The 15532-nt window shown below is 36.9% G+C and overlaps 1 protein-coding gene across 1 annotated transcript in view; it reads right to left on the bottom strand.

Moving 5' to 3' along the window:
- Nucleotides 1–7167: 7167 nt before the first annotated feature.
- Nucleotides 7168–15532, bottom strand: part of XK (X-linked Kx blood group antigen, Kell and VPS13A binding protein) — a 46916-nt gene continuing 38551 nt past the window's right edge. The window contains exon 3 of the mRNA XM_051985046.1: nucleotides 7168–10979. Within this exon, the coding sequence (XP_051841006.1) occupies nucleotides 10159–10979 (821 nt within the window). The 3' untranslated portion in view covers nucleotides 7168–10158. The remainder of the gene's footprint in view (nucleotides 10980–15532) is intronic.

The raw sequence follows: 15532 nt of genomic DNA on the forward strand, positions 1-15532 counted from the left end.
CCATTCCACAGTTGATGGGTATTCTGATAATTTCCAGTTCTTTGTCACCTCAAAGAGGGCTGCTATAAACATTTTTAGAACATAGTTATTCTTTTCCTTTTTTCCTAATCATCTTTGGAAATAGACCTAGTAATGATATAGGTTATTTTGACTGTAATAAATACACAAATTGACTGTAAAGGACAAATAAAGGACACTGTCTACATCAAGAAAAATAACTGATAAATAGAAGTACATATAGAATAATTTTACAACTCTCTCTCTTTCTCTCTTTTTTTCTCAATACTATTTGTATCTAATGCAAGACATCTCTAGAATAGGGAGAAGGGAGAAAAAAAAGAATAAAAAGGAAAAAAAATTTACATGATATCTTTATTATATTTCTAAAAGGAATATCAAGTTTGTACAACTCTATAATAGATCTGCAGTTTCGTGTGCAGTCATCTTTTTATTATTTTGGTATAGAATGCTTGTTTTATTTCATAAGTATAAAATAAAATAAATTTTAAAAAACTAAAGAGAGCTCTCATTTTTTATTCAGTAAGCCTCATGAATCTAAATGAAAATGGGAAGAGCCAAGTGCTTTGGGATGCAAATCATGCTCATTATCAAATAGGAAACCTTTTAAGAAATATATAATAGAAAAACCATCAAGAGAGGGGGAAAAAAAAGCAAATCTCTTTTCTAGCTCTATAGAGAGAAGTGTGTCTGGGAGCAGGCAGTCCAGAACCAGTTTATTATACTTTCTTCCTCTCTCTCTCTCCCCATCTCCCTTTCTCTCCTCCCTTTCCTCCAAAGAAAGCAGCAGATCTAATTGTGGGATCTCAGACCTTTACATTGGAGGAATACTGATAAGCAAGTATACAATGCAGATGTCTGAATGAGATATTAGTTTCTGAACTTCAGGAAAGAGATGCATAAATTCTCAATCAGGACGTCATCATGTCCCTGCCACATGCCTTCCCTTTCTTATTTTTCTCATTCTGCCTCTTTTTATGTGTTATTTCCATCTTCAACATTAGACTGTGAGCTTCTTTAGAGCAAGGAATTTTTTTTTACCTTTTCTTGTATCCCAGCACTCACTATAATGCCCAAGTGCTTAATAAATGTTTATTAACTGACTAAAATCTCCACCATCAAGGTTGCTCCTTTGGATTAAAAGCAATGTATCTACAATTACCAATTAAAATAGAAATGCATTATTTGGAGAGAATGAAATTGTATATATTTCTAATGAGTCTTGAAGATCCAAAATAGAGAAGACAGGCTGGGAGGGAGTACCAAAAGATATGTGTAAATGGGGTGGGTGGGTGGAAGATAGAGATTGGGAAGGAACCTACAAAGGATGATGAGGGGAAATGCATAATAAACTCTAGTTCATGATGTTACTCAAAGCTAGCATAGCTTAAAGAATTATAGAAAAGGAACATGAGATCATTGAATCCCACCCCTTCATTTTATAGATGAGGAAAACAAAAGCCCAGAAAAGTAAAATAAAGAGCAATCACAATGATTCAACAGGCATTTATTAAGTACTTATTGTGTGTCAGTCACTGTGTTAAATATTGGGGTTACAAAGAAAGGTTAAAAAATAAATAAATCTCAATTTCTAAGAGCTCAATGTCTAATGGGGGAGACAACATACAAATAACTATGTACAGATAATACATACATACACACATATGTGTGTGTATATATTCACACATATTATATACACACTATATACATATATACACACATATATACACTATGTTTCTATATATGCATGTCTATATGTACACATGTGTGAAGGTATATGTGTGTGTGTTTTGTATGTGTGTGTCTGTTGTTATTCAGTTGTTTCAGTCTCCATGCCAATTTATAACCCCACTTGGGCTTTTCTTGGCAAAAATAGTGGAGTGGTCTGCCATTTCCTACTCCAATTCATTTTACATATGGGTAAACTGAGGCAAACAGGGTAAAGCGACTTGCCCAGTCACACAGTTAATGAGTGAGGTTGGATGTGAACAAAGAAAGATGGGTCTTTCTGACTCCAAACCTGATGCTCTTTTCACCATGCAGCCCAGTGCCAATATGTGTGCATGCATATGAGTGTGTGGGTGTGTAAATATATTTGTGTGTTTACATAGACGTATATATATATACATATATATGTGCGTCCTGGAGAGTCTCAGAAAGAAGGCACTATGATTAAGGAAGACAAGGGAAGGCTTCAAGAAGAAGTGGGATTGTAGCTGGAGAGAAGGAGAGGGAGAAGGGAGGGAAGGAGAGAAAAGAGGAAGGGAGAGACAGAGACAAAGAGAGAGAGAGGCAGAGAGACAAAGAGACACAGAGACACAGAAAGACAGAGACAAAGAGAGAGAGAGAGATACACAGAGAGAGACAGAGAAAGACACAGAGACACAGAGAGACAGAGACAAAGAGAGAGATACACAGAGAGAGACAGAGAAAGACACAAAGACACAGAAAGACAGAGACAAAGACAGAAAGAGACAGAGAGACAAAAACAGACACAGAAACAGAGACAAAGACAGAGAGAGAGATACACAGAGAGAGACAGAGAAAGACACAGAGACACAGAGAGAGAGAGACAAAGAGAGAGAGAGAGATACACAGAGAGAGACAGAGAAAGACAGACACAGAGACACAGAGAAACAGAGACAAAGACAGAGAGATACACACACAGAGAGACAGAGACACAGATAGAGAGACAGAGACAGAGAGAAAGACAGAGACAGAGACAGATACAGAGAGAGACAAAGAGACAGAGAGAGGAGATCAGTCAATGAAAATACTGGGAGCTGGGAAGTGAAATGCATTATGAGAAAAACAACTAGGAGAGTTGTTGTCACTCTTGTCACATATATGCATGAGGATAAGGTCAAAGAAGACCAAAAAGACAGGAAAGAACTTTAAAAGCCAAACTGAGGAACCAAATGTTAGTTTCCCTCTGACAGATTTCTTAGGTGTCAAATGGTGAAAAGAGAACAAATTCTGTAGTTCCCCTATTTGAATCTGGAATTGATGGCAGAGGCTCTTGGGTGGTTGGCAATCTCCTCTCTTTCTGATGACAAAGACAGCTCCCCAACAATGACTCAATCCATTAATAAAGATGCTGCAGCCTGGGGAGTTTGGGATTTGCCTGAGAATGATTGTGGCGTGACTTTCGGGGACTACACTGAGCTGGAGAAGGAGACCACGAGAAATTTAGATTGAGCCAGCAGGGAGAGGGAGCTGTCTGTTAGAGTGAAAGTACCTGAGAATCCATATGTCTATCAAGAGAATTTCCACTGGGGAAAAAGCAAGCATTTCTAAGGGTTCTATTTGGGATTTCTTTTATTTTTCTTCCAGGTTTGTATAACATTCACCTTTTTTATTTTTGTGAAGGGAGTTACTGTCACCAAGTGAGTTGTGGTTAGATGATGATTTCTTCAGATTTTCTAGGTAGAAGCTGGAGAAATGAGAAACTGCCAAAAGCAAATCTGTGTTCTTCATTTTATGTCTCTAGCTTATATGAACTTTTTTTTTAATTGTAGTTTGTGGGCAATTTGGGGTTAAGTGACTTGCCTAGGACCATACAATAAGTGTCAATTATCTGAAGTTGGATTTGTATTCAGGATCTCCTGACCCCAAGGCCAGTGTTCTATCCACTGTACCCATCTAGTTGCCCTTAAATGGACTTTTAATTACAATTTTTAAATTAAATGTTTAAAATTATTGTACACATATAACCTGTATCAGATTGTCTTGGGAAGGGAAGAGGTAAGAGAGAGAAGGGGAAAGTTTTGGAACTCAAAATCTTACAAAAATGAATGTTGAAAATGGTCTTTACATATAATTGGGAAAATAAAGCACCACTAAAAACTCTGATTAAGCACCTAGTATGTATAAAGGGAAAAGAAGCAAACAGTCACAAGGCCTAGAGCCTGAGTACCACCTCTGACATACTATTGCTGTGGGACAGCAAGTCCCAGCACAATGCTCCCACTCTTCCTTAGGATGACAACTTGTAGATAAGATGCCACTTTCATTGGTAGAGAGAGTTTCCTAATGGGCAGTTCATTATATAAATGAAAGGCAGAAACAGAGACAGAGAGACAAAAACAGAGAGAAACAGAGAGAGATAAAAAGAGAGAGAGAGAGACAGAGTGACAGAGACAGAGAGACAGAGACAGAGTGACAGAGACAGAGAGAGACAGAGACAGAGAGAGAGACAGAGACAGAGACAGAGAGACAGAGAGAGACAGAGTGACAGAGACAGAGAGAGAGACAGAGAGAGAGACAGAGACAGAGAGAGAGAGAGAGAGAGAGAGAGAGAGAGAGAGAGAGAGGCAGAAACAGAGTCAGAGAGAAAGAACAAGCACACCTGAGAAATCAGGAAGTCAGGAAGCCTGGGGTACAAGTTCTACATCTGATAAATAGTAGCTATGTGACCATGTACAAGTCATTTTTCAATGTCCCAGAGAATTTTCTAAGACTCTAAGTTATAGAAGAGTCGCCCATGCTTCCGGGTAGGGAATCCTCAGCCTGACAGAATCACAGTCCAGACTTAAAATCATAAATATTAATTTATGTCTCAACATTCCAACTTAGAAACTGGACCATCAAGATGACTGGGGAAAAATATCTAAGCCATGAATTAGTCAACAATCCACACCATTTGGTAAAGGAAATATAGTGTGTACTGTGATGCTTCCTCTTCAAAAGATCACACTGTATTTTGTAAAGGATTTGTTTACAAAAACAATATGGCTCTTGATCTCAAGGAGTTTTGCTTCTACTGGGGAACATGCTCATTTAAGTAAATGAAAATTTAACTATTAAATTATTAACATTTATAAAGAAAAATTTTGTTCTAGGAAGATAGGAAACTAGAGTCGTTCATCTGCAAGTATTGACATATGCGTGTTCCTCAAATAAATTTTTCAGAATGTATAACATTTTCCCAGAGTTTGTACAAAAGCCAAGGTTATTCTGTCAAGTCCTATCTCCATCAAAATACAAAATCCCTGGGACTCCATCTGAGCCAGTAGCCAAGAGCCGGACAGATTGACTGTCAAATGAAGCGGTCCCAGATGGGCCCCTTCGCACACTGCAGTTGTTGACAGCCAGCTCTCTCAAGGAGCTGATTTAATATCAAGTGTGCTCATTCTAAGAGGCTTTCTAATGCTGACTTTTTAAACTCAAGGTCACTGCCAATTGATGTAGGATCCCTGTTTTTGTGGTAGTAAAAATACTGGAAGGAAAATGAGAGCTTAATGATCAGAGGAGGTGGAACAAATGAACAACTTTGCCATGTTAATGTACTATTTTTTAAAAATGAGAAATTCAGAGAAACATGGCATGAACTGCATGAATTTTTAGGGAAGAGGTCTTATATGGCCCCTTATATAAACTAATTCAGAGTGAAGAAAGCAAAATCAGGAGAACTATGTTCACAATGATGCCAATAACATTCACAAATGATGAGAACAATCAAAGACAGTCCCACCAAGACTAATTGTAATGAAAAATCTTAGCCTCTGGAGAATAGACAATTAAGTGCTTTATTCCTCCCAGTAGAGAAATGGGGACCCAAGGGGATGGAATACTGTAAACATTATCATATGCATCGGTTTTATGGGTCAAATTGCTTGACTTTTTCTTTGATAGATTCAATGGGGACTTATCTTTGAAAATGAATGTCATGTAAAATGAAAACAAAAACCATCATAAATGAAAATTATTTTAGGACCATAACAATGGCAGTCATATAGTTATAAGGAAATTTAGTGGCATGGGAAATAAAGCAGTGGTTCTGGAAGCAGGAAGGTCTCCGTTCAAAATAACAGGCTTATATACTCATTAGATCTGTGATCATGAACAAGTTTCTTAGCCTGTGTACCTTAATTTCCTCATCTGTATACTGGAAATAATAATAGCTCCTCAGAGTCATAATGACATTAAAATGAGGTAATATTTATAAAACATTTTTCAAATCTTAAAATGCCATAAAATTATTATTATTTATTTTTTTATATAAATAGTATTTATTACTATTAATCTATTTACAGATCAGGAAACCAAGGCCTGAAAAAGTTAACTGTGCAAGAACATACACAGTAAATGGTTGAGCTTAGATTTATATCCAGCTCCTCTGATATCAGATTCAACATTCTTTCCACTATACCACATCAACAAATCCTTTACAAAATACAGTGTGATCTTCAGAAGGGGAAGCATCACAACACACACCCATATTTCCTTTACCAAATGGTGCAGATTGACAACTAATTCATGATTTAGATATTTTTCCAGTTATCTTGATGGTCTAGTTTCTGAGTTGGAAAGTTGGGTCATTTGTATCTGATTATTTCAATTGTTGTAATAAACATATCACATCAATTACCTTACAATTTATCACTGTCAAGTATTCAGTCCTCCCAGATACTAGAGTCCTATCTCTGAGGCTTTCTCCATTTCCCTACTAGCTACTGATTATAGATTTCCCTAATAGGCTCATCCCTGCTTGGGCTGAGTTCGATTGCCTGCTGCCCTGCTCCCTTGCTGGACTTCCTTTATGCTCACCTCTCTAGACCTCCTTGCATTACCTGATCAGACTTGCCCTGTATTTATCTGCCCTGTCCTAGAAGGACTGTTCAGTCAATGGATCCCACTGAGCCATGGTAATAGTGTTTGCCTGTACACATGCACACAATGTGAGGAGGGACAACTAGGTTACAAAGTGTATAGCATGCTGGGGTTGGAGTCAGAAGGCTCATCTCCCTGAGGTCAAATCCAGCCTCAGACACTTACTAGCTATGGAACCTTGGGAAAGCCACTTAATCGTGTTTACTGGAGTTGTGTTTAGCTGGAAAAGGAAATGGTGAACAACTCCAGTATCTTTTTCAAGAAAAGTTCAAATAGGATCATGAAGAAATGGATACAACCGAAAAACAACAATGTACAAAATAGAATAACTCCCTGGATAAAAGAGAAGATATAGATATCCTTGGTTTGGTAATAAACCCACCCAATTCTTTGTGACTACTGGTAATAAATAGCATTCTCCAACTGAAGTTTTAAATACATCATCTATCCCAGTAGAATAACTTTTAAAAATTCCTATTTTAAGAGTGGTGTTTGGATCCTAAAAGCAATAAGCAGGAATACGTGCAGAGAATGATGTACCATCAAAAGAAACAAAAAAGCTATTTATTAGAGGCAATGACTGCAGAGTGGCAGCCAATAAAATCATATGTCCATGATATATTTATTACAGTTACTGGAGTGGACATGATTCAGAATATAAAACTGGCAACGTGCTCACAAGAAGTACAATACTCGTATATACAGGACTATGACAACCTTTGATGATAAAGGTGATTTCCAAGGAAATGTTCTATGTTTGACAACCAGCTTTAGGGCCTTCTCTCCACTTTTAAGACCAAAAAGATGTTTTTCAAACGAGTTAAATTCAAATCTGGTAGTATCAGACCTCCAAGTTGTAAAGGTGATTATTGAAAGAGCCTCCTATGTATTTTGTGGAAGAATGAGTCAAAATTTTTTTTAAAAAAAGACAGATTTCTCAGCAACAGATACATATTTATGATCCTGTGGGAAAAAAAGAGTACTATTGACCCAGTCCCATATCCATAAATTTGAATTTTTATAAACATAGGCAATAAGGGAAACAACATCATCCAGAACAGATGTTGTATATTTCCCCACCTCTCCTTACCAAAGTAGATCTTATTCAATCAAATCTGTTTCCACAAGGTCAAAGAACCAAGAATTCATTCAGAAGCTGTTAAAATACTGGCACCAGTGCAAAAAGCCTTTCTTATTGCAACAAGTTTCCCTTATGATCTTAGTGACAGAAAGCAATGACACCTTAAAGTTGCATAGAACTTTTTAAAAGCAGTCATGCTATCATCATCATATACTTTGATGATGAAAACACCCCTATGAGGTAGGCAGGTCAGATACTACATTTGTTAGATGGGAAATGGATGGACAGAGAGATGAGTGAAATATTTACATTTGGACAATAGGGGCAAAGTTAGGAGCCAGGAATAGTCGTGCTGTCATGCACAGAAACACAATCATAACAGAAACTTTTTCTTCACTAAGTAACTACAGAAAGAACAGCTTTAAATCTTAGTTTTATTCTATCTCTAATATTTTAGTCTTTGAAAAAATATTTTATGTGGTCATATGTACATGTCTATGTACCTTTAAATATACGCTTCTGTTTACATGCACAGTAAGTACCTCTGTGTATATATACAAGGATGTATCAGCATGTGAACACATGTGGGTACATACATACACACACAGATTTGCATTAGACCTAAAAAACAGTACCAAGGACTAGTGATGTGAGCTAAGAGGCAGTGAGATGGTGAATAACACAAGATATTTTGTTCTTATTTGAACAAAAAAGGGAATTTTCTGACTTTACATGCATATAATATTTAACACATGTTGATAAAACAAGAGCATTTCTGATAAATATGCAAACACAAAATAAAGGTGAGATTGATCAGTAGTCTGGAGGACACATCAACCAAAGTATATAAATATAGGAAATCACATGAGAATGCTCTTTAAAGTGAAAAACATTTACACTGTCTCATTTTCCCTGAATATAATAAAAAAAGGCATATCAAATTGTATGTTTGTGTGTACATTTCATATTTTCTATATGAAATTGAAACCAATGTGAATTACAAATAAAAGTGAGAACTTTAATAAATACATCTTGTAGACAGAACAACCATGCAAAAAGACTAGATCCCTGACACAACGTGCATTTAATGTTCTTGGTTTAAACTTATCTTACATTCTAATACTCTCATCATTTCATTAATTGATATTAAATGATGTTCCAATCTGGTACCAGATATTACATGGGAAAAATTGTTAAGGGAAAAATAAATATATTTGGTAATAGTTTCCCCTAGACAATCAAATAAATATTATCCAAATTCATGTCAACACACCTACATACATATCCCCACACAGGGTACTAATTTGAAGAAATAAATAAAAGAGGAATTGTTGAATCAAAAGCCTTCTTCAATTTGTCATAATTACTACAGATTCAGAATGTATCCAAAAAATGAAGATCCAAAGTAGTCACTAGATTCTTTGTTACTTAATTTCTTTGGAGCAGTAGACAAGAGTGATGGTATTAGGATCTATATTATGGTTAATTTGTCTTTTTTTAAAAAATAAGTTTTTTTCTTTAAGTAATGAAAACCAAAATACCCTATCTGGATAATCCTGGCCTGGAATTTTCATGTGATTTTCTTATAAAATTTATACTGATTTGGCTAAATTTGGGGGGATATATGATATACTTTGAAATAAATTTTTAGTAATAAATATCAGATTTTTTGTGACTAAAGGAGAAGACTTTGAGAGAATAGAAAACTACTTTCAAGGTGACTTACATCTAACCCATTCTGAAAAAGAGTATCCTGTTTGTAGGCTCCCAGAAGAGACTGCATAATTCCCTCAGTTAGTCATTTTAATGTTTAATGAGCCTTATGGTCCAAAATTCTTCCTATGTATCTGATGGTATGGCCATAGCAGTAACTAAGCCAACTCTTACACAAAGACCATCCTCAAATCTGATGAATAAGCTGGCATTTTAGACAGAATAATCAGGAAATTCAAGAAAAAAGGGAAACTTTTTCCTCATTCAATCTAACCAACCCAATGTCAGATTTCCCTACTTTCAAAAGTTGACATAAAATCCCATGAGGTTCTGACCTGCCGTGTGACAAAAGCATGCTGGCCTTTATTGTTGTTGTTTTTAAACTGAAGAGGAAGGTACCAATTAGGAGAACACAATCATTCATATTTATAATTACAACCTTTTTTGGATAGGATGTCAAGCATTGCACATTGCTGGACAGATAACCTGACATTCTCCTTGCCAGTCTCTGCAAAACATACATGCATATTCACATAGGTATTCCATACTCCAGGGACACACAAAACAAGCTAGATGGCAGGGAGTAGGGGTACACTTGCAGGGATAACTTCCTGTCCACTCAAAGGCATGTGCAGTATTGTTACAGGTGGTCTGAAAACGCACCAATCAGACGCAGAAAATAAGACCAGAGGACTGCTACAGACCAGAGAGACACCATCTTACTAGTGGTCCCTTTAAGACTCAGAAGGGACTTTCAGGTTTGGATTTCTGTTCTGTGGCTCACTTTTTGGCCTCTGGATGGGGGTTTCTGAGTCATCGGGTGACTTCAAGTCTGCTCTTTCTGCTGGATCACTGCTTCTCTGCCTCTTACATGGAAAGCAAAGACATTTGAAACATAACAACAGGCCTTGAGAAATACTAAATGAGAAGAGCTTTTTGCAAGGATGGAAAAACTGGTAAAACACTAGCATGAAGAGGATGGCCGAGCAATATGCAATCAGCAGCTTCAGAATGAGCAAGGGAGCACACACGTTTATGTAAATATCTGTCTTGTAGATGTACCACATGAGGAGGAGGAACGCATTCTCAATGAACCTTAGCATGTAATAGACTGTCAACCTATACCAGTTCTGGGACTTATTAATCAAGTCAGGACTGTTGATCTTCAGTTGGACTGCCGACCAACAGAACATGTTGATACCTGCATACAGGAAGGTGAGGGAGCACAGCACTATGGTGGTTCCCAGTCTGCTCACGGTTTTGATATTCTCTGGAAAAGGGGAGCCACTCCTCCAGAAGAGAATCCAGGGGTAGAAAAAAAAGCCAAAGAAATTGAGGAGCACCACTGGGAGGACCCAGATCCGGAGCACAGAGCTGAAAAGGACCAGGACCCCAACCCGTGTGGCAATCTCAAAACTCCGCCAGAGGAAGATGCATAAATAGGCTGCAGGTTTCACGTTGATCTCATAGTCATCATACTTGATCTTGATAGCCAGGATGTTGCAACGCAAGGCCCCATACACAATGGACAGCAGGGAGAGTGCCATGAAGGTAACTGTAAGACAAAAGGTGAAGGAGGCTAAAGTATCAGCTCATGTATAAAACCTTACAGAAACCTCCATGAAGAGGAGATTTTGTGAAGATTGACCCATAAAGCCACAAGTACTTACTAAGCACCTGCTGCTGAGTGCCAGATGTTATGTTATGTGCTACAGACCAAAGACAAACATGAAACAGTCCCTGCCTTCAAAGGTGTTATAGTCTATTGGGAGATATAGAGCATGCCCAGATATAAAGTAATTTGGGGAGACACTACCAGTTTGAGGATGGGAATTGGGCTCCTATAGGAGATGGAAGTTGATTAAAGTTGTGAAGGGAACTAGAGCTTTTAAAAAGACAAGGGGTGGAGGTGTGTCCCTCCCAGACACTGAGGACAGTGTGCACAAAAGTATATAGAGATGGCATGTCTTCTATGTCACAAAATACCACTCCCTTGCCAAGGAGAGAGTGGAAAAAGCTGCTGGGCCAGGTCAGACTCCTTTGTTGTGTTCCATGAATAGGTTAAAGGAACAGGTTATTGTTTTCTTCCACTCTGGGGAAGACTGAAAAGTTCTGAAACTTGACTATAAATTCAAGGATTTACAGTCTCAGATAAATGGAGTTTTCTCCCTGCCTGGAAGGAAATGAGAATATTATGAGCACTAAGCCAGAAAGGTTCATCTATTTTTCTCTCCAGCTTTGGATGTAAAGGCAAAAGCATCCACCAAATACACAAACTGCAAACAAGAAAGATGGGCAGCGGTAATGAGAAGGGAGGGAGAAAAAAGAGAGAGACAGACAGGGACCAGGTGAGGAGGATGGGAAAGGAGGAAGGGAAGAGGAAAGGAAAGAAGAGAAAGACAAAAGGAGAAAGGAAGGAAGGGAGAAAGATACACAGAGAGAGAAAGCAATCTACTCACTCTATTTCAACATTTACTCAAATGAAATAGATGGTATTGACTAGACAGCTGTCATTGAAACATTATGAAACATCCTAAGCACACACACACAAACACACACACACACAGAAATTAAATTATCTACTTCTATCCCTCAAATGAAGTAGATGGTATTGACTAGACTGATGTCATTGAAACATTATGAAACCTCCTAAGTGCGTGCACACACACACAAACACACACACACACACAGAAATTAAATTATCTACTTCCATCCCTCAAATGAAATAGATGGTATTGACTAGACTGATGTTATTGAAACATTATGAAACATCCTAAGCACACACAAACACACACACACACACACACACACATACAAACACACACAGAAATTAAATTATCTACTTCCATCCCTCAAATGAAGTAGATGACATTGACTAGACTGCTGTCATTGAAACATTATGAAATATATCTTCTTTGAATTTCTTTCTAGCCCGCTCAACATCTCTTCATTTACCTTAGTTCTTCTACACTGTCTTGTTATGCGCCAGAACTCTGTACTTGAAACAAGGATTCTTACAAGGTTTTTTAACTCAGTGGAATTGATAAGACAATGATTATCTAGTTTAGCCTGGTGCTTAATAGTTCTCTAGTTCAGTATGAGTGAATTAATCTTACAACAAATAATGGTTCCCTAGTGATATAATGATTGGCTTATACTCAGTATACTATTTATAAACTGGGACAAACTCAGCCAGAGACTGACTCAGAAGGGCCAGGGTCAGATTTGGAGGGGGCTCAGAGACAAATTGGGAGAAGACACAGGGCTGGAGGCTGGAGCACAGCCTCTCAGACTGAGAGCTTTGTGGTGGTCCTCCTGCCTCCCCCACAAAAACCAAGACACATTCCGGAGGACCTCCAGAAAGCCAGCCTGGGCCCCAGGCAAGGAAACTAGATTGTGAAAGATTTAATAAAAAATTTGGACTTTTTCCCTGGCTATTCTAGTGGGATTACTCAACTAAAAAGGATGGTCAAAAAACCTCCAGAAAACCAACCAGAAATCTACACTGTCTAGCACTGTTATGTACTATAACTGTTTATTTGGCACATGCATGGCTTGCCTCCTTTACTTGATTAATTTCTATTATCCCCCTAATCAGTGACATTCATATAAGTATTCACCACCAGAACATCAATCGTTATAATTAAATATTCTTCAGTCATAGGCTTTACCTCAAATGCTAATAGCACACTTGATGCGAAAGCATGAATGTTTTAAAATTCACCATTGTAACTGAAGAAAAAAAGAATTTTGGCAAAGAAAAAAACATTTTCCTGGTGCAAAATATTCATTATTTTGACACAAAACTCAGCTATTGGGGAAAAAATGTGAATATCTAAATTTTATGTTTTATTAAGTATGAACAGCAACTACTTCTAATGTTTTTTTAATTATTTTAATGTAAACAGCATTTAGCAGTAGAAAAAGAGACAATATGGCATAGTAGAAAGCACTCCTAGTCAGGAAGTCTGAGTTCAAAATCTTGCTCTGACACTAGCTGTGTGATCATGTCAAATCAATAACTTCTTTGATCTTCATTTATAACATTGATATAATAAAACCTATACTATCCACCTTATATTATTTATAAGAAAAGTGCTTTGCAAATCTTTAAGTACTATTAGGTAATTTTAATTTAAAAGGGGAAGAATAATCATAATATTAGGAAGATTTAAACATAATCACAATAGGAGTCTTATTTAAATAAACAGTTCTCTCAACCTGTAAATTTAAAATTATCAATATATTTTCCAATGAATTGGAGTGAGGTGAACATTTTATATACTACAGAATTAACAAAATAATTTTATATTTGTCTGCAGGTAATTTTACTGGGCTTTTCAATGCAGTATTTTTAGTGCTTGTATTTTTTCTACTGTTAAGAAGTGTAACATGAAGATTATTTATCATGCAGATGGAAAACAGAAATGGCATTTCAGGCTTAGAGAACAATGTGAACAATGATACAGAGGTATAGCAATATGCAACACATATGAGGGTCAATGAATAGTTCATTTTTCCTGGAGAACAGTTTGCACCAAGGGAAGGAGGAACAAGTATTTATTAAGTAATTACTATGCCAAGCACATTGGGTAAGTACATTAAAATTATCATCTCATTTGATACAACAATCCCAGGAAGTAAATGCAATTATTATCCTCATTTTATAGTTGAGAAAATGGGGCAAGTGGATTGCACAGAATCACATAGTCAGTTCTTTGAACTTTGAATCCTACCTAAGGCATCCATCCCACTAAGGCAAGTGCCTTAGTGCCTGGAACATAGTAAGTGTTTAATGAATGCTTGCTGACTGACTGACCATTAGTTCAACTGGGTCAAGCAAAAAGTTAAGAAGCTTTACTGAAGAATTTAGGGAAATAATAATAGCATAAGGTACAAAGCTTAAAGTTAATAGAATCATAAGCTTTTCCTTTCATTGTTACCCAATACAACATTGCTTTAATTAAGTTTCTCTCTTGACTTGCTCCTTTGCTTTGTATGTCCCCCAGTGCCTAGAACAGGGCCTTTTATGCAAGAGGAGCTCAATCAATATTTGCTGAATGAATAGAATTTATTACAAATGAATATGTAACTAACATTGCAGGATTATATCTTCTTCCCATCCCCACACTTGTTTTCTGAGTTTCCCTTGAAAAATCAAATCTCATCACAGGAAGGTAAAAAGTAATGTCCTTTCACCCATATAATTGAATTAGTTTTGGAAACACTTTTATCGCCCCTCATTGACCAAATGCCAAATAATAATTTAATATAGCAAGAGCTCAGTGCTTCTGGAAATCTCAAGTAAAAAGTTAATTTTCCATAAATGTAGTCAGGAAGAAATATTTACAGCAACATCATATCCAATTATTCAATAACATGTTATATTTCTAAGTCTGAATAATAGAGATCTTCCAATTGCAGAAAACCTTTTTAAACATCTGGAAGCCTAACAAAAAATTTATATCATTTCAGTAAACATTTTCTCACCCTTTCTTCCTGTCTCTTCCTCCCTTTCCCCAAGAGGCAGTACTGTATATAGTAGAGAAAGTACTGTATCTGAAGTCAAGGAGCTGGGTTCAAATGCTGACTGACTTTTTAAAAGTATAAATGTAGACAACTCCATTTCTCTAAGCCCAAGTTTCCTCATCTAAAAAAGACAGATTTGGTATAAATCAGTAGTTATAAAAGTATAGTCCAAGGGCCACTCTTTCAGGAGGTCCATGAAGTTAACTATTTTCATAATAATGCTAAGATATTTCAGTTTCTAATATAGTGAACTGCAGTAGACACACAAACAAGATAGGAGTCTCAATAATTTTTAAAGTGTAAAGGTGTCATAAGACCAAAAAGTTTTAGAATTACTGATCTAGATGAACTATTGTTGTGCGGACCCCATTTGGCTTTTTTGTGGGAAAAATACTGGAGTGATTTGCCATTTCCTTCTCCAGTTCATTTTACAGATGGGGAAACTGAGGCAGATAGAGTTAAGTGACTTAGAAAGCATCATACAGCTACATATGCCTGAGGCCACATTTGAACTCAGGACTTCCTGACTCTATCCATTGTGCCATCTAGCTTGCCCCTTACTCAGAATTATTAGAATAG

The sequence above is a fragment of the Antechinus flavipes genome, chromosome 3 (assembly GCF_016432865.1).
Source record: "Antechinus flavipes isolate AdamAnt ecotype Samford, QLD, Australia chromosome 3, AdamAnt_v2, whole genome shotgun sequence".
In the NCBI taxonomy this organism is placed as follows: Eukaryota; Metazoa; Chordata; class Mammalia; order Dasyuromorphia; family Dasyuridae; genus Antechinus; species Antechinus flavipes.